The sequence below is a fragment of the Protopterus annectens genome, chromosome 9.part0 (assembly GCF_019279795.1).
Source record: "Protopterus annectens isolate FY-2018-M chromosome 9.part0, PAN1.0, whole genome shotgun sequence".
Classification (NCBI taxonomy): Eukaryota; Metazoa; Chordata; order Ceratodontiformes; family Protopteridae; genus Protopterus; species Protopterus annectens.
In genome coordinates this window covers 381,671,147-381,694,481 of record NC_056743.1, presented here as the reverse complement: position 1 = coordinate 381,694,481, position 23,335 = coordinate 381,671,147, and the positions used below count along the sequence as shown (strand labels likewise).

General features: G+C 43.1%; 1 protein-coding gene across 4 annotated transcripts in view; it reads right to left on the bottom strand.

Annotated features, from left to right (window-relative positions):
- Positions 1-23,335, bottom strand: part of PDLIM2 (PDZ and LIM domain 2) — a 3,176,635-nt gene that overhangs the window by 1,309,250 nt on the left and 1,844,050 nt on the right. For all 4 annotated transcript variants that reach the window (XM_044082921.1, XM_044082925.1, XM_044082922.1 and 1 more), the window contains one exon: positions 18,040-18,123. In XM_044082921.1, coding sequence (XP_043938856.1) covers positions 18,040-18,123 — 84 coding nt within the window. The remainder of the gene's footprint in view (positions 1-18,039; positions 18,124-23,335) is intronic.

The following is a 23,335-nucleotide window of genomic DNA, read 5'->3' as shown; positions in this document are numbered from 1 at the left end:
CGCTAAAGAAATCAAAATAAAAAAAAAGGTAAAAAAATAAATAAATAACTTTAAACAGAGTTATGCAGGGGGGCAAGCCCCCCTGTACCCCCTACTTTATTATTCTCACTCTGAGATCGCACTACAGTGAGGAAAAGGGAATGTTCCCTTATCCCCAGTGTAGCATGATGTCAGCGATAGCTTTGTTAGTTGTAAATCCACACTATACGTTGATTTACAACTAACGGTACATGCAAACTGCATGACTTCTTTAATTTGCCACTCCCTATTTAGCAAAAGTGCATTTTCGATAAAATGCACTTTCGCTAAATTGTGTCTGCCGAAACATGGTTTCGATAAACCATGTTTCGACGTTCTAACAGTGACCCCTCTCTTCATATAGTCCAGTTAGGCACATTTGAGGTCATTCACTCCAACATGAGCTATGATAGAATCATAATGGTACTTCTTATTGAGATACCTGAATGCATGCGTGATCTGATGAATCTTGGCACCAGACAGGCAGCTGACAGCGACTTTCTCCTTATCTATCCTGGTGAGTGGAACATCTGTGTGTCTCACCATGGAGAGTCTCCAATGACAAGAAAAATAGTTTTTTTAGAGTGTTGCGTCTTAAGGGCTTGGTAGGTGAGACATTTGTGTTGCTGTCTGTCCTGTGGGAACTGTGTTAGTTGTAGCAATCTTTTGTTTTGGAGGTCTCTGGTGTTTTGGTAAGTTTTTTCAGAGAACATCCACGTATATTGATTTATATTTTGGATGCGTACTATGTGTATGAGTCGTGGTGGGTGAGTTGACATCCTCTTCAGTCTTACTGTTTTGAGTACGAGAGAACAGGGATTCAAGATTCTTGGTGTAGATACATCTCTCACACTCTATACTAGAGTTAGTTATTAGTAGAGGGTTGACAGTGTATATGAGGCAGTTGCTATACTGCCTCAGGAGACCCAAGTCAACAAGGCTGGCAGGAGAAGCAAGGGTAGTCCAACTGTCCATAATGGCAGGTTTGAAGAACTGCTATCACAAAGGGGGTGATTTCAGGACTGATCCAGGAGGTGCTTTGTAGATGGGTATTTCTGACAGCGGTTTTGGTTGGTGGTTTAACAGGTGACAACTCACTAGCAATACTTCTTAGAACGGAGATGTACTAAAAATGAGGACCACTAATACACTACAGCTGAATCTAAGGGAAAAATGGTCAAAATTATCGGCTGGGCTATGGTGCACAATTGAGCAATAGTGCACAGTGCTGTGTGATGCAAGGCTTAGGCAACCAGAAGCTTAAAACTTAAAAAAAAAAAATTAAAAAAAAAATAAAAAAAAAACTATTTTCTTTAAAACCTCCTCCTGAAGGGACTTAAATCAGCAGTAACCTCACCAAACAAATGTTTATTATCTAGAGAGGCATTCATCAACTTAGCCTTCGCATTATCAGGCAAAGGTTGAAACCGAAGCCAAGAATAACTCATCACTGACACGCCACCTGGGAGGAAGCCCCTAAAAGGGGAAGGACAGAAGTTTTATCTACAGAGTCTGGAAGATCAGAAATCATCTGGCAGGCCTGGGAAAGAAGAGCCAACAAATACCTGGACATATGGATCTGATAATTAACAACCCTAAAAGCCAAGCCAGCAGAGGAAAAGACCTTCTTGCCTGGCCTTTCTATAGCTCTGCTATCTTTATCAGAAGGCAGTAACTTAGGAGAAGGAAGCAATTGAGACGGTTTGTCAGAAGCTACTGACACCACCAAGGGATCAGCAGAAGTACACTTGTACAAGAACTTACAGTCCTCAGGCCCCCTATTGAACCTATCAGGTTTCTTGGGGGTAAGGGCTGAGAATCTGCAGCCTGAGAGGCATTAGGAAAGACATCCAACAAAGCAGCCAAAAACAGAGGGACAGCAGAAGGTCTGGGAAAATCCATCTGCAATAGCTCATAATACCTTTTTTGTATCTCAGAAACCTGAGCACAATCCAATTTAAAGAACTCCATCACCCTAGAGATAGTGTCCCCAAAAGAAATCTCTTTAAAGGGAGCATCAGAACTGGTAAATTACTCTTCCTCTGATCGACAGTCCAAAGGAGAGGGAATCTAGGAGTAGTAAGCAAGGGATTCCTCATCTGAATCTGCCTCCTCCTCAGAGGAATCTTGTTATCTGGGTTTCTTAAGGGGGTACAGGGCCGGGGGGGGGGCTGGAAAAGAAACTCCCTGAAGAGGTTTTAAAGCCATCAAAGCACTAAACCTCTGAGTGAAGGACTTCCATTCACTCTGTGGATCCTTAGGAGCTCAGGATATATGTTTAGTCTTCCCCTTTTTCTTTATGGGGATGTCCACTTTAAAGAATCTGGAAGACTCTGACCCTGAATGGCTTTCAATAATTGTAGCAGGGACTTCTTCTCTGGCTAAAATTTGGGGAACACTCCTAGGCCCCTCAGAAATAATCAACAGCGATTCTCCCTGAACATCCAAAGCAGACGTCTGCAATGCCTCCTCGGATGTGCCTAAGGTCGGATCCCCGCCAGCCTCCAACCCAGTCATGGCAGAAGAATGCAACAATGAAGCCGGGTGAACCTCCGAGCTATCACTTGCTTTGGGAGGAAGAACAGCATAAGATTCAAGCCTAGGTTTCTTGGCCTTATTCTTCCCAGACAGCTGTCACCAGTCTTTAGCAAGAAGCTTAACTCATTACATCCGAGTGATGCCTCCAGGTGCATCTGCAGTTAACTCCTACTGATGCCTCTAGGCATCAAATATTGCTTGTTCATATTTGCATAAATAATTCCAAAACCATGCTATGTACAAGGTTTCAAAATATTTCAACTTAAAGCTTACACAATGGCAAACTTACCTGCATTAAAGAGATATTAACTGTTGTTTTTATTATATTAATTTATATAGATATCATTTTCACAATTTTCTAAATACTGTATCTCAATAAACAAGTGATAGAGCCATATAAGAAAGCTCTCATCTTGATGAATAACATTTTGCTGGCAGTATGTGTGTAACTTGAGTGGTTGCTGAGATGCTGTAAATTGTTCACAAAATATTACAAACGCAGTAATTACTGTGTTTACAATTAAGTTTAAGACCTAGAACCTAAAGAATACTACCACTAAAAATATTCTGTGCTGAAGGGTTTGCTATATATATTTCTTTCATAACCCCTATAGTTCCAGAGATATGAACATTTGTTTGAAATGTGAGGACATAATTTGATTTTGTCAAAAGGCTTAGGCTGCACCCATTGGAAGTTACAGTGTAAACTTCCTGAGCTCCATTGGAGTGAATGAGTTAAGACACTGATACTCAAGAAAAAGGGCAAAGAAGAAAGCCTACTACGAAGGATTTTTTTGGAACAAAGGTCTGATAGATAGAACAGGATGTACAGTCATGTGAAGCATCAAGGTAAAACAGACACTGTTCGTGATGTTCATTATGGGGAATCTGACTCCCACACTGGCTTCTACCCTACTTTGATGTCATGAAACCCCACAAGCAACAATATAGCAAAAGAAGGATAAGACAACAAAAACCCCAATGGGGCACTTATCTGTAATGGCTTGGTGAACCAGCAAAGGAACGGGCATTCAGACCAACAATCAAAAGATGACATTCAGAATGGTGGCAAAGAAGTTCTGAGGATGGTACATCCAGACTTCACCTTTATACCCTAAGCTATGTGAGGATCATGCGCGTGCCGTATAGCATACCTTAAAGCAACCTAAAGGCTTTGGTATACTGGCTGGATGTCACACCACCCTTGGCAGGGGATCCCTATGTAAGGAATACTGCAACAGTGAAATGAAAGGACATTGTTCATTCTCCAATCAGGGTGCCAATCTACAGGTCACCCGTTCTCTAAAACTAATTATATCTCTATTCAACAATATGGGGAGAATCTAATAATAGACCACAGTGGTGGATCTCTTACATAAAAACATCATTTAATGAAAATAATTGCACTCCGACTATAAAGTATTCCTCTTAGCCACTAGAAAGCAGGTTTAGCCTAGGCAAAGAAATTGTTTTAAAAACAGTCAGTGAAACAAAAGATTTCTACAAAGTCTGAGTCACTACAAAAAAGTAAACTTACCACAGCAACAAATGATCACTGATGCAGTAGCCTAAGTTATGTGTGTTATATCCTGCATAGGATACAAAAGCCATCCAGCTTCCAAAGATTCAGGACACCTCCCATGAGCCCAAACCATCTGTCAGGTAGAGCTGAGCTGACTAAGACAGGTTTGGGCACCAAACCCTTCAGAGCTTTCAAGTCAACTAACAAACAGAGGCTGAGCCATGAGAGGGCATTGCTAGGAAAAATAAAAAATAAATATTCTCACCTTGGCATAAAAACACACACCAAAACAAGGGGGATGGAGGGAGGGCGGGAGCAGCTAATGCAGTAGTAATCATTCAAACATCTGCAGTTATGGTATGTTTACTGTGCCAACTGTACTATGTTCTCCATAATGATTCACTGCTGCAGTAGCCTAAGCTATATGAGTAGATTACCATAGGTTAGAACATGTGGGAGGTGGAAGGACAGGATCTGGGAGCCTTTGGAGAATGGTACTAGCAAAGCCTGACCAAGACTTGGAGAAGGAATCTAGCTTGTAGTACTTTGTAAAAGCATCTTCTAGAATACATCTAGAATCCAGCCTTTTCCAAAATGCCACAGATGAAGCCAAGGCCCTGGTAGAATGTGCCTTGACCCTGTCTAGATTAATTTTGTTGTAAAGCTAATAGTCAGAGACAACCATTTGGAAACAGTTTGCTTTGATGCAGGTTGTCCCCTTCTTACTACCTTCACAAGAAATGAATAAGAAGTTATGTACTCACCATAACGTTCCATCTGAGTAGGTAAGCTTCATTTGTCAGCAACCTATGGGTCTTCGGATCCATATCGGATCCGAACCAGCAATTTCAAGCAGCTAAGATCCGAGCTCCAAGCTCCTCCCCCTTACCCATAACTCCCTGCCATCCCTTCCTGACCTCAGATCGAGTTTGCCTAAAACAAGGCTTGACATCAAAACCTGTCTAGGTAACTGGGTACAAACTACCGTGAAGCAGGAATATCAAAGAACATCCGAAAGGGACAGGGGGATGGAGGGAGGGATGGTTGCTGACAAATGAAGTTTACCTACTCAGATGGAACATTATGGTGAGTACATAACTTCTTAATCTGAAGTAGTTAACTTCATTTGTGCATCAACCTATGGGACAGAGTCCCCAGCTACCTGAACCTTGGGAGTCCCTCAAGGAAGGATGTTCCGGAGCACTGCCAGATCTAACTTGTAGTGGTTTATAAAAGTGTGAGATGAGGCCCACGTGGCAACCGAGCAAATGTCATCTAACGAAACTCTAGCCCGAAAGGCAGCAGAGGTAGAAACAGACCGAGTTGAATGGGCATGGACTCCCTGAGGAGCAGGCCTGCCAGAACTCTCATAAGCCAAAAGAATACACTGAGAAACCCACCTGGACAGTGTGACTTTAGAAATAGCTTTCCCCAAACTGGATTTAGCAAAGGACACAAATAACTGATCAGAACGTCTATGACCGGCTGTCCTGTGCAGATAAAATCTCAACTGTCTGTGTACATCCAAAGAGTGTAACTTGTATTCGCCCTTATTTTGGTAGTTGGGAATGAAGACCGGCAAATTAATAGCCTGATTAATATTAGCTTCGGAAACAATTTTGGGGAGAAAAGAGGGATTGGTCCTGAGGAAAACCCTATCCTTATGGAAAATCAAGTACGGAGGTTTGGCACAAAGGGCTTGAAGCTCCGAAACTCTTTTTGCCAACGTGATAGCGACAAGGAAGGCTGTTTTCCAGGATAAGAACTTAAGATCTACCAAGGCAGCAGGCTCAAAGGGAGAAGCTGTTAAGGCCTGGAGCACCAGCGATAAGTCCCAATGAGGGATCACATCTTTCACCGGAGGTCTTAGTAGGAAGGTGCCTTTTAAGAAGGCCTTACATAATCTGGATGAAGTTAGAGGGCCAAGATCACATCCAACGTGGTAATGAGCGATAGCCGTCAACTGTACCTTGACTGTGGAAGAGCTAGCATCTTTATCAAACAGCCCCGACAGAAAATCCAGCACAGCTGGTAACGGAGCTGTGAAAGGATCCAGGTTCTGATGTTCAGCCCAAACAGAAAAACGTTTCCATTTGCTACGATAAACCTTCCTAGTGGACAGCTTATGGGCAGCCACTAGGATCGCTCTGACCTGGGAAGAGATATCGGGAGTCCGAACTAACAGTGGAACTGGATCAACCAAGCTGCGAGCTTGAGGTTGTCCAGGTTCGGGGTTGGTAGGCCCAGGGGGTGAGATATCAGATCTGGAAGGGGATCTAGAATCCAGGGAGGATTCACTAGATGAGACCACAGATAAGGGAACCATGCCTGACGAGGCCAGAATGGGGCAATGAGGATTATCATGCACCCCAACTGTCTGGCTTTCTGCAGAAAAAATTTGAGCATCAGGGGAAGGGGCGGATAAGCATAAAGAAGACCGGGAGGCCAAGCATGCACCAGAGCTTCTCTTGGGGATTCCCCGGGTGGAGGAAGTAGAGCGAAGAAGGTGTCGCACTTCGTGTTTGAAGGAGAGGCGAAAAGATCGCAACAAGGTTGACCCCATTTGGAGAAGATCTGCTTCGTTACTTTGGGATTCAGAGACCACTCATACAGGGAAAGGATGGTGCGACTCAGTCTGTCCACTAGGATGTTGGACCGACTCGGAATGTGCGTCGCTACGAGAAAATGGTTGGTGGAAATCGCCCATTCCCAAACTCTCATGGCCTCTCGACAAAGTGGATAGGACCTGGTTCCCCCCTGTTTGTTGATGTACCAAACGAAGGACATGTTGTCCATCTGGATCACAATTGTCCCGATGGGAAGAAGGCTCTGAAGTGCTTGCAACGCAAACAGCACAGCCCTCATCTCCAGGATATTGATATGCAGTGAGGTCTCCGTTTGGTTCCACGTGCCTTGGACGGTCCTGCCGCCACAATGCCCCCCCCCCACCCAAAGCGAGAGGTGTCCGTGGTCACCATGGCTAGGGGAGGGGACATAGAGAAGGGGTGCCCCTTTTGGAGGTCCAGAGCCTGAAGCCACCACAAGAGGGCACTCCTGCAAACCCTGCTGAGAGGGACAGGATGGTTTAGGGGAAAGCGTAGGAAGGACCATTGGACTTGGAGAGTCCATTGCAGAATTCTCATATTCAGGCGCGCCATGGGGAGGAGATTGATGGTAGCCGCCATCGAGCCTAGGGCCCTCAGGACCAGTTCCGCCGGAGGGTTAGGACAATGAAGAATGGCCTGCACATGTAGTTTTAGGGATCGCAACTGGTCCAGAGTTAAGAAAACTAAGAGCTGGCTCCAATAAAATCTATGACCTGAGTCGGGAGCAGGGAGGACTTCCCAGCGTGAATTGTGATTCCCAGCCAGGGAGCTAAGCAAAGGAAGAAATTCCTGGCTGTGCAGAGTAGATGCCATGTGGGGGCAGTCAGGAGCCAGTCGTCCAGGTACGGAAAGACCTGAATTCCCTGGAGTCTCAGGTGGGCCGCTACTACCGCTAACACCTTGGTGAACACCTTGGGGGCTGTGGTGAGACCAAAGGGGAGGACCCTGAACTGATAGTGACTGGCTCCTAGCTGGAAGCGGAGGAACCTCCTGGATCGTCTGTCCATTAAGATGTGGTAGTACGCATCCTTGAGGTCTATGGAGCACATCCAATCGTTCTCCTGCAAGAGGGGGAGAATGGATTGAAGAGTGACCATCCGGAACTTTTCTTTGGCTATTGCCGGGTTCAGTAGGGATAAGTCGAGGATAGGCCTTAAGTCCCCCGTCTTTTTTGGCACCAAGAAGAACCTGGGGTAAAAGCCCGATCCGTGCTGGTCTGGGGGGACGTGCTGGATTGCTCCTTTTTCTAGCAGCTGCCGAATTTCTGTAGCTGCGGCCTCCCTCTGATCGGGTGGGACATCGGGGAGGAATCTGGGTCTGAGAGGGGGATGGAGAAACGGAATCTCGTAGCCTCTGGATATAATCTGAAGCACCCAGCGATCTGTCGTGATGGACTCCCAAGCTGCTAGGTGCTTAGAGAAATGCCCCCCAACTGCCTCCAGAGTGGAGCAGTCAGGTAACCCCTCAGGGTTGCTGCGTGGGCCGATCAGAGAAAGGTTCTCTGGACCCAAAGTTCTTTGGGCCCCCTTTGCCTCTAGGACGGCGTCCACCCTGTCCTCCTCTGCCTCTGAAGGATGGGGAGTTCAGAGCAAAACAGGATTGCTGAGACTTTCGGAACCACATCTTCTTCTGTCCCTTTTGGTTCTTCGAGAAGGACCTCTGGGGAGCACAGAAGCGGACTCCGACGGCAGACAACGTCTTCCCGTCTTTCTCGCTCTGGACCAAGGTATCGCGTACGGTCTTGCCAAAAAGGGCAGAACCGTCAAACGGGGCATTAGCAAATGACGCCTTGAAGGGTTCCGCGAAATCACAGTGGCAGAGCCAGGCCTGTTGCCTTAGTACGACGCCCGCTCCGCTAGCTCTAGCGGCCCCTTCCGTAGCATGGGACAGCATCCGCATAGAGGTATTGGAAAACGACCTGAGAGTGGCCATTCGGGTAGAGTACACCTGTTTGTCCTCTGCCGACATGGACTCTGGGGGCAACCCAGCGTATTCTTTGATAAGATCCCGCTGGAGCCATATGACATATGCCATGTAGTTCAGCGACCTTATGGAGAAGGTCGCTGACGCAAACATCCGCTTCCCCAAACGGTCCATCGCCCGGGACTCCTTGTCAGGGGGATGGACCGAGGGACTCTCTTGGGCCAGTTCCCTCTTGGTGGCTGCCGCCACCAACATGGCATCTACAGGGGTTCCCTTGTTCCAATGAGACCTGTCCGAAGGCGGGCTGAGAATTCTGTCAGGCCTCTTAGTGATGGGCTACACAGTGTCCGGCTCCTTCCAGGCCCTGGTAGTGATCAGATCTACCAGGGGGTCAGCTGGAGGGGACACCCAAGAGGTAGACGGGCCTGCTTCAAATGCCTCCAGGAACACGGACTCGTCTGAGGTACGCTTTGGGGCAGACCCCCCCCCGATCCTGAGCATCTCCATGATGTCTCCAAATGAGACGTCTTCGGGGGGTGATCTTGGGGAGGCTTCCCCTTCCTCCAAGTCCGTGTCCTCAGCCAAGGACTCGAGGGAGTCCAAGTGCCTCCTCTTGCACTTGCGCTTGTGAGGGACCTCCTCAGGGGGGTTGTCTGAGGAGGCCTCACCAGCCACATCTTGTTCCAACAAGGGAACTATCTGGGACGTCTGAGCAGGCTGTCCCTGGGGCTGGGTGATAGAAGTCGGACCCATCTGCGAGGGAGTGCAGGGTGGAGCTGTAGCTAAAGCCGGGGGCCTGGATTCCATCTACACAACCCTCTCTACCACGTCGAATGCCGAAGGAGAGACGCTCCCCCTAGGATCCGAGAGCCAACTCTCCCTCGGATCCAACGGGCAGATCGGGGCCGGAGCCGAAGCCATCAGATCCGAAGGGCCAGTATGCTCCGACCTAGTCGGAGCCGAAGGCACACTGACCACCTTGGATCCGAAGCTCAGCTCTCGGCTCCGAGAGCTAGGATCCACAGAAAAGGGACCCGACAGACTCGAGGGTACTGTCGGCGCCAAAGTACCTGAGACTACCGATGCCGACACCCCCCCCCGGCTCCGACGCTACTCGGCTCCGAAGGCCCCGAACCCGGAAAGCGGGTCGAGGAAGAAGCTATTGGGGTGAAAAAGGGGGTCGAGCTCCCCCGGGGGGGGCAGGAGCACTCCCATCTGCAGCTGGGCCTGGAGGAACCTTCTCATCATCCGGTCCAAGTCTGCATCCGTCAGGCTTCTGGTTGACCTGGAAGAGGCCACCAAGGCGGGACAGGAGTGCCACCTCGATGACCTCGAGGGAGATCAGGTCTCCTCCTCCTCTGACCCCGGCGAAAAGCAGGGATAATGGATCCGAGAAGGAGAAGGAGAAGTCCCGGCCGTCCCGGGGGAGAGACCCGCTTGGCAGGCGGGGCCGACACAGAGGCCTCGGCCCGCCGCTTGTGTTTCTTGCTGCGCTTCTCCCTCCTAGCTTTCCTATCCTCCTGGCCCGAAGAGGGAGGTTGAGTCCCAGCCAGGGGAAGGGAAGGGTCCGTGGATGCTGCCGCACCCGCAGCAGGGACCACGGAAGGGCCGGAGGACGGAGCCGAATCTGGGGGCAGGAGTCCCGCCAGGATCAGCTTCGACCTCCGGTCCCTGACAGCCCTGGGGTTGAACGCTGCACAAATAGTACAGCCAGAAGAAAGGTGTTCAACCCAAAGGCATAAAATGCACCAAGTGTGGCCATCAGCCGGGGAAAGCTTATGGCCACACTCGGTACATTTAGAAAAGAATGTCTCGGAGGCCTCAGACATTTTAACTAAACACAAGCACTAGGCCCCAAGACCACACACACAACACACCCTAACACTCTAGAAAAAAAAAACAAGGGGGAGGGAACGCAAAACCTGAGAGAACACTCTAAACTAAAACTAAACTAGTTCCACACTCAAAAAAATCACCCAACTTAAGAAAAAAGAAAGGATTTTTCTCACAGAAAAAACACTGGAAACTCGAACGCTCAAGATCAAGCTACTGTTCAAACCACGGCAAACTAGATCTGGGGTCAGGAAGGGATGGCAGGGAGTTATGGGTAAGGGGGAGGAGCTTGGAGCTCGGATCTTAGCTGCTGGAAACTGCCGGTTCGGATCTGATATGGAGCCGAAGACCCATAGGTTGATGCACAAATGAAGTTAACTATTTCAGATCAACTGTTTGAAAGTTCTGAAATATTTTGTTCTGTTATTATAGATGAGATGTCTGTGGACATCCAAGGTATGAAGTATCCATTCTCTCTTATTTTGGGGTTCAGGAAAGAACACAGGAAGATGGATAGTTCAACTTAAAGTAAACTTGGATATCACTTTAGGCATAAAAGAAGGCTTAGTTCTCAAGGAAACCCTCTCTATCTCTGAAAATTGAGATTAAGAGCTTGGAACTCAGATACTCTTCTTTTCATGGTCAGAAAGCAACCACAAAAACTGTTTTTCATGTTAAGAATCTCAAGTCAGCCAGATCAGCTGGTTCCAGTGGAAGAAGAGTTAGAATCTAGAATCTCTAACACAAAATTAAAACCCCTTAAACAATTTTCAACTGGAAATGCCTTGAAAGAGGAGGATCAGTGGGCATACATGCTGAAATGGCAAAAAAAAAATAACATTGATAGAGGAGTGAGACAGGCTACAGAAAAGTAACTCACACAATTATTGCAAAACCAGAGAAACTCTAGAACTGAATGGGTGCTAGATATGTTGCTGGTACCAACTAGAAAACCTTTACAATTTACTAGTAAATGGCTTTCAAGTAGGAGGCTTTTTGCCTCAGTTAGTATCTTCTGCACCTCCTCAGTAAACAGGTGCCTAAAACGTATTAAGGTCCTATCATCCAAGCTGTCATTTGAAGTTGTTTAGGATTAGAATGTATCAAACACCCCTGTTTTTGTATGAGTAAATCCACTCTGTGAAGGAACCTGGCGTAACTGCCCCTGGCCAATTCCAAAAGAAGGGAGCACCACTGCTGTCTGTGCCAGAAGGGAATCACCACAATGATATTGGGGGAATTCCTTCTAAATCTTCAGAAATACCCTGAATATCAGTCGATAGAGTGGAAAAGCATACTGTCCAAGGAAGAAAATGCATCTGTCTTCCAGGCCTTCTTGCATAGAGTCCTGCAGCAGAATTTGCCAGCTAACTATTCAGTGAGGGGACAAAAAAGCCTAGTCAAGCAACTGGCCACAGATGGATCAAATCTTGGAAGACCCCCCCCCCCCCCCAACCAATCTAGTTTTCATTTGCAAGGGTCTGCCTTTGTCCTGCTCAGCTTGTCTGCTATACATTTTTGCTCTGACAGAATGTAGGAAGCCTGTTGAGTAAGATTGTGTTGTAAAGCTATATCTCATGCTAACATGGCTAGTCTGCATAGGGGCTAAGATCTGGTTCCCCTTGCTTGTTTAGGTACCGCTTCACTGTGGAATTATTTGTAACAACTTCAAGTGGTCCTCGGGACCAATGGTGATTCAGAGAGTTCAGTACCTTAATGAGGGCAAGCATTTCTTTTACATTTATGTGTTGGTGTCTGCCTTTGTAGTCCCATATACCTTGCACTTTTATCTCCTTGGCACTGCTCACTAAGCAAAGTCCAAGGAGTCTGTGGTGACAGACTGCTTTGGAACAGGAAGGGAGACTATTTGATTTTTCCACCAAGTGACTTCTCGTCACACAAATCCCAGAACCTGAAAAGATAATGACTGTGGGTTCAGGGACCAAAGAGACTTCAGATACCATTGCATCTTGCTCATGTGGAATCTTGCCATAGGTATCATGTGACTGAAGTCTGAGTGGTAAACTCATGGAACAGATCTAAATATCGATCTATTATTTTGCTGTAAAAGAAAAGCACTTTGTACTGAGGTGTCTAGTAGATAATCAAGGAACAAAATCCTGACTGTGATGGAGTAAAAAAAAATCCCAGCCTGAATAGGAAATCTCTCACCGAAGTGAGATTCCAGATACTTTGAAAAAGGCTATGCAAAGATAAGTCATCTAAGTATGGAAAAATGTGGATACCCTGTAACCTACAATGTGCTATAATTTGAGCTAGACACTTTGTGAACATTCTTGAAGCAGTGGATAGCCCAAAGGGTAAGGCAGAAAAATGATAATTTGATTCAGAAATGTTTGAAGTCTAGGTGGATAGGAATGTGATTATAAGTATCTTTTAAATCTAAGTTTGAAAAAACTCAAATGAAGAAGAAGAGGTAAAAGATTGTGTAGTGAAAGCATTCTGAACTTGGGCACTGTCACAAACTGGTTTAGTAAAGAAAGGTCCAAAACTAGTGTCCAGGCAAATTGTTGACACCAGAAACATTCTTGAACAAAAAAAACTCTTCCCCTTGGGAAAGGAGGAACTGTTTCTATTACCCCTTGAGAAAGCATGTGCTGTAGGACAGGAGAAACAGAGGGGTTGGGTCTGAAGATGTAAAATAATTACCTAGAAAGGAGGGATTTCTTCCTACTGCCATCTGTACCCCCTTTTGAATCAATCTCAGAACCCATTTGTCCGAAACAATATGTTGCCAAAGACAGAAATGGAGATTCAGGCTATCTGAAAGGGATAAGGGACTGTCAGGGTGGGAGGGAGATAACAGGATTCCATACATACTCATTCTGGCTTATTTGACTGTCCTTTGTTTTTGCTTTCTTTTTGGAACCCCCTTGCCATTGTTACCAACATTTTGCTTGACTGTTTTGTTTCTTGCCTACATTAGACAAATGAGCTGAAAAAACTTTGGAAAAGTTAGAAAAGGAGGGCTTAAAATCTGACAGACTCCCTGTATCAGTTTACCTACTCATCACATTTTTGATAACCTCTGCAGTACAGGGACCAAAAAGTAAATCTCTATCCAACTTTGAATTTAAAATCCCTTTTTTACATCTTCTGGGAGGTTCTGAGAACATACTCAGGCAAACCTCCTGAACACAGTACCAGTTGCAACAGCACTGAATGTAGTATCTACAGAGTCATAAACACACTTTAAACAATGAGCAGTGACCTGAGAAATACAAGAAACTAAACCACATGGGTTCCTATTATGTTATCGAAATCATGAAACATCGAACACTACAAGATCGAACTTGTATGTTCGATGTTTCATAATTTCGAATACGTTAAAATAAATAAATAAATAAAAACAAACAACAGAAATAAAATGTTGTAAGCAGGGGGGTAAGCCCCCCTGCACCCGCCCACACCCCCGCTCTTTAATTATACCAATTTCAAGATCGCACTATAGTGCGGAAAGGGATATTTCCCTTTACTGCACTGTAGTGTGATCTCGGAGTTGGTATATTTAAAGAGCGATGGGTGTGGGGGGTGCAGGGGGTCTTGCCCCCCTGCTTACAACAGTTATTTAACTGTTGATCTTTTTTTTCTTTTTCTTTTTTAGTTCGAATTGCTGAAAATTTGATTAACTGTGTTTGATGCTTACAGTTTCAAAGTTTCAGCAATTCGATACCGTAATAGGAACCCAAACCACACAAAGCAGATTTTTCCACAGAGGAAGGAACTGCAGATAAAGCATTCATCATACTTCCACAATTAGTCAGAATAAACTAACATATGACCTTGACAATTCAAAATTCTAAAACAAAATTGTAGAAGCATATATATTTTTTCCCAAACATATCAATTGTTTATCATCTTTGTTAGAAGGGGAAGGATTAGCATTAACAAAATGCTTGGCAAATGCTGGATTAATTAAAGCTGCTGGGTCAGGTCTGGGATGAGTGCAGACAAATTTGAAAGACTGAGGAATTTTGCACATTTTATTTGCTTTCTTAGATGGCTGATTATCAGGGAAACCACAGGCTGTGACAAACCCATCCTCCAATGATGGCAGCACTGGAGTGGGGGTGGGGGGGTGATGGTTAATTCCAGTAGTGACATTTCATCGTATTTTCTGAGGGACAGAGAAACTGAAAATACTGACAAACTACTGGCACATTCTGGAAATATTCTCAGAGAAAGAGAATCCTTGACAGTGAGATTCAGAGAACATGCTCTCTTTTGTGTTTAAGTCTGAATCAGAATTCTGAGAAAAAAAAGTTATCGGTCCCATCATGTTTTTTTCCAGATTCAATTATTTCAATCTCTTCAGAAAAATGGGAATCCTTTCTTGTCTTAAGAGAAACCACCCAATAAGAAGGGTCAATAGCCTATACAATACCCTCAGCCACACTTAACCACTCCTGATATATGTTTAGTTTTTTTTTAATAGGAAAATTAGGGTAAACAGGATTTCTAATGATAGCAACAGCTTCCCCTCTCCAGGAATGGGCACAACATTCTGGTTAAGTAGGAGCACCTTCCCTGCCCTTTCTTCCAGCACTAACAAAAGTGGATCTCCCTTGCCCACTAAAGGGACTCCCAACAGCTGTGGAGGATGTGGCTAACCCCTGGTCAACTGTGGCTATATAGGCAACACCAGAGGGATCCAGAGAAACAAAGGATGAGTGTTCTGAAGAACCAGTGTTGACCACAGCAGTCATCCAATGATGCAATCCTGCTGTGATAGCAAAGGCTGTTTAGTTAACTTTTTCTTTTTTTTAACTGGAGAGGATCAATTGTGGGACCAGTGGTTTGTTCCATGGTCATGCCAAAATTTGTGCTTCTTTCCTGTGGAAACTAAACAGCACAAGCCAGTAAAATTTCAAATGTGGCATAAAGTCACTACCCAATAAAAATCACTCTAATACACTTTACCAGCCAAAAAGGTAATTTAAACACAGTTTATCCACAGAACAACATAGGTTTAGAATGTTTAAATCAACTTTTAAACTGCCAAACACAAAAGTGTGTACCTGTTCAAAAGTACTGCAAACCCATATGCCAGTCACAACAGGAAAGTTAATTTAAACTTTAAATACAACATGTGGAAGGTTTTTCCCCAAAGGGAACTTATCTGTCCCACAATGGAACAGTGCAAGCCGACTGTCAATCCTCTGAAGTCCTGAGATGTGCCCTCTCTTGACAGCAAGAAAACTCGGCACCCAACTATGTTTTTAGTCAGCTCAGCTTGCGCTCACTAATTATTTGGGTGGGAGGAAGGTGCCCTAAAACTTTGAAAGATGGCAAACTGTTGCATCCTATGCAGCATATAATCCATATGGTTTAGGCTTCTACAGCAGTGATTAATATGAAGAACATCTAAATAGCCATAACATTTTTTAGCTGGACAAGTAAAAATCAAGGTAGTTTCCAAGGTTATGGTGCCAGAAATTTATGAACCTCAACATATTGCCAACTTCCTTGCAAGTAAATTTAAGTTACATTTTAGTAAGCCAGTACATAAATTATCCAAACTGCAGCACCCAGATTTTGAACCTTCATATACTACAGAAGTTCAAATTGTGGCAGTGCTACCCAAGATTAAAATGCCAGTTCTACGGGCCCTGATAAAATTCCTCACTGGCACTCTACAGAATCTCCTTAACTTACTATACAAAAGTCTCACCACCGGGTCTGTCACTATAGTGTGGAAGTAGGCTACAGTACTTGCTATGCACAAGGGTGGATCCACAGCTAATCTAGGAGGCTACAACCCCACCATCACCTTTACAGCTATCTTTTGCAACGTCAAGGAGATGAACATATACAACTAAATCAAAAGGATACTGACATTTTTTTTCCTTAGACACATATCAGTAAACCTTTTTTAAGGGTAAGTATGCCTACTAAATGTGCTTATCTACTACAAGGAAGTCATACATACACTTGACGAGAGACTATACATGGAGCCTACTGTACATGGACCTTGGCAAGACATTCAACATCATCAGACACATATACAGGGACTCATAAAAATTCAAAGACCTCAAAATGAATACTTAAGTAATCTAGCAAACTGGTTGTGTGGAAGAACCAAAGTAATAAAGGTACATGGCCCACTGTGCTTAACAAAAAAGTCAAGGACAATGTGTCACGTGGCTCAGTATCGGGTCTATATCAGATGAATGAAAAATCTGGTCATCGAATACGAAATGATCAAAATGTCACGGAAATCGAAACTGGTATTGTGGGGGGGGTGCAGCCCCCCACACCTCCCGCTAAATATATATTCTAACTCCAAGATCGCACTACAGTGAGGAAAGGGCAAATACCCTAATCCTCACTGTACTGAGACCCCACAATACCGTTTTTTTTCGATTTCCGTGAAGCTTCGATCTTTACATATTCGTTGAACGGATTTTTTCGTTCATCTGATATAGAGCCCTCAGTATCAACTCTTGTACTTTTCAGCATCTTTTTCTGGATGATCAGGTTAACATGAAACCCTTCAGAAGACCACGTTTGTTGTTGATTGCTAACTTGGTATGACTGTATTCTCCGCAGAAACTGGTGTAAAAACAAAGGTCTGATTATCAATAGCAACAAATCCAGCACAATGACATATGGAAAGTAAATAATTAATCGATGCATTTCAAAAAGGATAAAAACAGACTCAATAAAGTCATAACGGACTTTGGTATAAAATATCTGCTTTGGTGAATGCATCACCACATTAGTAAGGAAGGCCTTCGCTGTAGTTTGTATTATTCTGTGGTCTGTCTATTCATTCTAGGGAACTGTTCCCCTTTGCATCTTCTTGCTTCAGCCATTCTTGGAGTTATACGTCCTGTCTGTATGATCTTAACAAAATACTTTGTCCGACCTAAAAATATACAAAGGTTCATGCCCAAAAATATTAATGAGCTGGGACATCGGAATTATCCAGAAAGGCTTAAGGAACCTTCCATGTTGCCAATTTTGTACCACCTCCTGAGAAGGAACCTGTGCCTTGCATTCCAAAGAAGGACAGATCTCCTCCTCGTTGGGCACTGCACCCAGAACATACTGCAGGGAAGGCTAATACATGTGCTAACATAATCCACCTTAAGATCTCATTTAACAGCAGCAGAAGTGAGTGTGATGTGTTTTCTAACATTTCCTTTGTCTATGGAATAAAAATGCCAACAGAAAAATGTCAGTCACTATCCAGCTTAAAAAAGGGAACTAGATGAATATGAGTATGAGCAAGTCTCAGTGTGGGACAAATGTAGTCAAGTTTCTTGAAAGCTATGTGGTTATAAGCTTAGGATGAACCTATGAATTAAGTAAATAAGTGACTGCCATCATCCTCTTGTAGTACATCTGCTTTGCCATCACTGGCTGGAATTACATCTTAGTATGTTTATCTTGGTCATCAGACATTACATGTCCAGAACAGACAAATGTAGCCCCGGGGAACTGCCAAGATCATGGGAAGCCTTAATAACAGGAAACGAGTTCTGAAGGTAGACACCTTTAAAAGGGTCCAGAAAGCAATACATTTCATCTGCCATCAACAGAGACGGGTTTGAAAAGTACGAAAGTAAAACTCACCTCTCTTTCAAGCTTTGGGGAACTCACAGGATAAAATCCTTGTTCTGCCATCTTCGTGGGAGTTCCAGGTCTAGCAGTTTCACTCTATAACATAGCATAAAACACAACAGGTCACAGAGTAGAATTTCTCTTGTGTATGATGCCAGCCTCCCCATCTAATATTTGTTGCTTTTTTAAATTAATTTTACAGCAATTATTATTTTTTCTGATCGGCTAACTAGCCTAAGAACCATTTTTGGCAATATCCATGAAAAAATGTATAAAACATCAAGAATACAAACCAGCCACAGCTCACACTTGGTCATTTAGATTGTAAAAAGGACACCAGTTTAATTAAAAATGGGTTAAAACATCATTGACAAGAAAGTGGAACTACTAAATTTGTGGCAAATCCAGATTTATAAACCATAAAAACAGAGCATAACTATAAACACACCACCAGTTTAAGACATTACTTTATAAGTATTTCAGTACAGGCCAATGGCCCTTTGTACAACAGCATAATTAAAAATTATGCATGTAAAATGAAAAGGAGTCACTCTATGCAGGGAAGACTTCAAAGGTCACATTACAAAAAAACAGAATGTAGACTTGTGTTTAAGCATACCTATGACAATAATGTGTATTCAGGGAAAGGTCAGTGCAACACCAAGTTTTAACATTTAGGTTTATCTACCTTATTCTTGGCTTCTCAGCCATAAACTGTGAAAAGCAATGACATTTCCTAGTGGATAAATTATGCAGGTCTCACTCAGGCTAGGTAATCATAAAGGCACAACTGCGACTCCCATCCAACACAGTTTTACATTCTGTCTTCATTTTATTTTTTTGACCTAATATTCCCTGCAGGTAAAAATGGCTGTGACATGCAAACAATCTTGTTTAGGCTGTGCAACCAAAGTGTATACAATCACATTCAGTATAATGAAAAGCAAACTTGTGTCCAAAAAAAAACACAAAATGCTCATGTGTCCTATCATTTCAAATGCCCCCCAAGGCCTACAAGTTATGCACTCATTTATAATACAAAGAGCTTTAATCTAAACCTTATTTGTGCCACATTTCCTTCAATCCTGAATATCTGTGTAACAATTTAATAAGGAATCTTACCAAAAATATGATAAAGTAGCAGTTTATAAAGTGGAATAAATGAGTTAAATCTGTAAACTATTCACAGTGATAAAGACAAACATCTACACACTATAAAGGAAGAATTGTCCTTAGAAATTACAAGACTTGCTGTGTAAAAGCAATAAAACAGAAGTGTATAAAGCAAAAAACACATTACAAGAGTGACAGCTGTATAATTATAGAAAAATAATAAATCCGTAAAAGCATTTTACATAGATAGATAATTATTAGATCTGAACTTTCCCCATGTTTTGACACTTCAGAAACAAAAAAACAGTGTTGCATTAAAGCTGCTTTAACATAAGTATTTTAACTGTTTTCCAACTAATACAGTGAAAGGAAGTATCACCAACTTTCACTGATTCAAAAAGTAAATACAGGAAGTTATAAAATCCCCCTGATACAGGGATGAAATCCCCCTTATATAGGGGGGACAGTATGAGGAAGCGTAGAAAACTTCCCGGAATGACAATGCAGTTGAATGCACCATGAAAAAGGTGAACATCATGTTGCATATGTAAACTAGATTGTTTACACTGTTTACGATGCAAGGCAAGCTTTGATACATGAAAATTTAAAGATCTAGTATTAAAGGTGCCTTAAACAGCCACCATCTCACTCATCTTGAATCATAGTTATCTATAAGACATACATTTGGCATGTTTAGAGGAAGGAATTTGCTTGACCGGTTTTTGTTTTCCTACAAAACTATTAGGCTTTGAACTAGTCAAAAGGATGACACTACCACATACCTTGATTATAGACCTACCGGCCTTAAAAGTTTAATCAACAAAGCTATAGAGCACATCACAACTTAAAACATCAGTTGTACCAAATATTTCTTTAGGTTAGACCCTGAACAGTTCTGCTTCATGAAAGGGAGATCCTGCCTATTAAGTCACGCAAGCTTTGACAGCGGTCGTACTGTTCACACAGCATATCTTGACCTAGTCAAAGTATTTCTTGCCATACTCCATTACACACATTCTGTGTATGTGAAACACTTTAAATATATATCTTTCTGTACTAAGACAGACAGCAAACTGGATAAAAGACACAAACCATCTACTTTGGTAGGTGCATCATCTGAAAGTATGAAGGTAAGCAGTTTATCTCCACAGGGTTCTATACTGGGACCCCTCTCTTTTTAGCATTTACTACTTTGCTCTTAAAACTATGAACCATGACCTGCAGTTATCTAACTCTGCAGATGACTGCAAACTGGGTGTTATTGTCATGAACACCTCTGACACCTGTATCCTTCAGAAAGAAATACCCTAGTTAATAGCTGATGTACTGAAAATGAGATAAAATAAATGCAATAAAGTACAGCATTGTTTCATTTAGCAGACATCTCCTACCTTCAACATATATTATAGACAATACTAAATGTAGTCAGGGACATGTATTAAATGTAGTCAAGGATCTAGCTGACAGTTCCCTCTCCTCCTTTGATCATCATGAGGCAAATGTAATCAGAAAATCCTTGTAGTCAACATAACTAATAGCCAAGCATCTATCATTCAAATCGCAAGATGTCATACTTCCCCAGTACTCACCGCTGATTAGACCTATTATAGAGTACAGTGTCCCCTTTAGAATGTACCTCACTCTGCATATCAAATACTTCCCCAGTACTCATCGCTGATTAGACCTATTATAGTGTACAGTGTCCCCTTTAGAATGTACCTCACGCTGCATATCAAATACTTCCCCAGTACTCATCGCTGATTAGACCTATTATAAAGTACAGTGTCCCCTTTAGAATGTACCTCACTCTGCATATCAAATACTTCCCCAGTACTCATTGCTGATTAGACCTATTATAGAGTACAGTGTCCCCTTTAGAATGTACCTCACTCTGCATATCAAATACTTCCCCAGTACTCATCGCTGATTAGACCTATTATAGTGTACAGTGTCCCCTTTAGAATGTACCTCACACTGCATATCAAATACTTCCCCAGTACTCATCGCTGATTAGACCTATTATAGAGTATAGTGTCCCCTTTAGAATGTACCTCACGCTGCATATCAAATACTTCCCCAGTACTCATCGCTGATTAGACCTATTATAGAGTACAGTGTCCCCCTTTAGAATGTACCTCACGCTGCATATCAAATACTTCCCCAGTACTCATCGCTGATTAGACCTATTATAGAGTATAGTGTCCCCTTTAGAATGTACCTCACGCTGCATATCAAATACTTCCCTAGTACTCATCGCTGATTAGACCTATTATAGAGTACAGTGTCCCCTTTAGAATGTACCTCACTCTGCATATCAAATACTTCCCCAGTACTCATCGCTGATTAAACCTATTATAAAGTACAGTGTCCCCTTTAGAATGTACCTCACTCTGCATATCAAATACTTCCCCAGTACTCATCGCTGATTAGACCTATTATAAAGTACAGTGTCCCCTTTAGAATGTACCTCACTCTGCATATCAAATACTTCCCCAGTACTCATTGCTGATTAGACCTATTATAGAGTACAGTGTCCCCTTTAGAATGTACCTCACTCTGCATATCAAATACTTCCCCAGTACTCATCGCTGATTAGACCTATTATAGAATATAGTGTCCCCTTTAGAATGTACCTCACTCTGCATATCAAATACTTCCCCAGTACTCATCGCTGATTAGACCTGTTAAAGAGTACAGTGTCCCCTTTAGAATGTACCTCACTCTGCATATCAAAGAACTAAAGTAGTCAGAGACATACCTAATTAAGAAGGTATCAGGCTTAAAGACCCAGAGATACCAAGATAGGTGTGCGTCTATCCATTTAATCAGTATCTTATAGACTCGATGTACAATCTGTGCCTCTCCTACTGTCATCAACAGACCCCATTGTCTCCGATTTCCTATATCTCCTAATTTCTAATAGCTCAGCAAACACCAGAACCAAGGACCTACATCTTCACCAGAAGATAAACAGAATATAATAGACAGATTAATTCTGCAGTGCCTATCCGATCTCTGGTCTGGAATAAAATGCCCCTGCAATTTAAGCCTTGAAGTACATCACCTTCCTTCAGACATAGTCTGTATGGCTGGATAGGTATCCTTAAATGTACTCTAATACTAACTTGCCTATTGCTCCTTGAGAAAGAGGGTACAGCATAGGCGGGAGGGGGTATTGGCAAATCGCTGATGGCTGCAAGACTAACTAGTATCGAAACTCCAACAAATACTACAAAAACCTATGCAGACTGATACTTACACTGGATCCTCTAAGGGAAGATGATAGTGCTTTTACAATTTCTGCCTGGGAGAAAACACAGACATGGTGGATCAACTCAGATGCTTTATAATTTAATGACACAATGACTGGCTCTGAGGAAAATCAAAGGGCATATGTAAAGAACTGTGCACTTGCCAGTTTAAAGATTTATCACTGCAACATACAATTAACTGTAATACTCCTCTTCTAATAAAGTTGAGAGCATTACTTGTTAAATCTCAGCTCATTGCTAGGGCTAGCCTTAGGGACAGCCAAAGCAGTTGACCTACTGTGGTGCTAGTGTTTGATTAGGTATACTTCTATATAGAAAGTACACACCTTCAACAAATAATTTTCAACAAATGGGATGGGGGTTTGAAGCAAATGTAAGGTACCAAAAAACTGTTTTGAATACAAATGATTATCTTGGTCACTGTATTCAATTTTGTTACCAGGTATCCCATTATCATTCTATAACCTGAAATCAGTGCTAATGTTTTGTCAGTGTTTCACAGTATAATATATTTTTAGTCTATAACCTTGATTTACGAATGCAGTCCTGCCTGTCAGTGTTCTAGAGTTCATGACTTCCTTGGTATGTAGACTGGTATTAGGTTCATAGGTTTATAGGTTCATAGGTTTATACTAGGCTATCTGCCCTAAGGCATTTATAAGCCTAGCCCAAAGTTTTGAGGCTTACGCCACCCCTTATATGAAAAAATACTGTACCCATTAGTTTGTTGTGCCTATGTCCAGCAGTGACACAGAGATGATTCCCGGAGTAAACCTACGATCTCCCATCCACAGGTCAAGATTTCTCTTGAACAGAGTCAGCGAGGTGCTCTGCCTCACATGGACCGGGATTTTATTCCACAGCATAGGGAGTCTCTGAGTGATAAATCTATCCCTCCAGCACGTCCTATTTATATCCGTGCT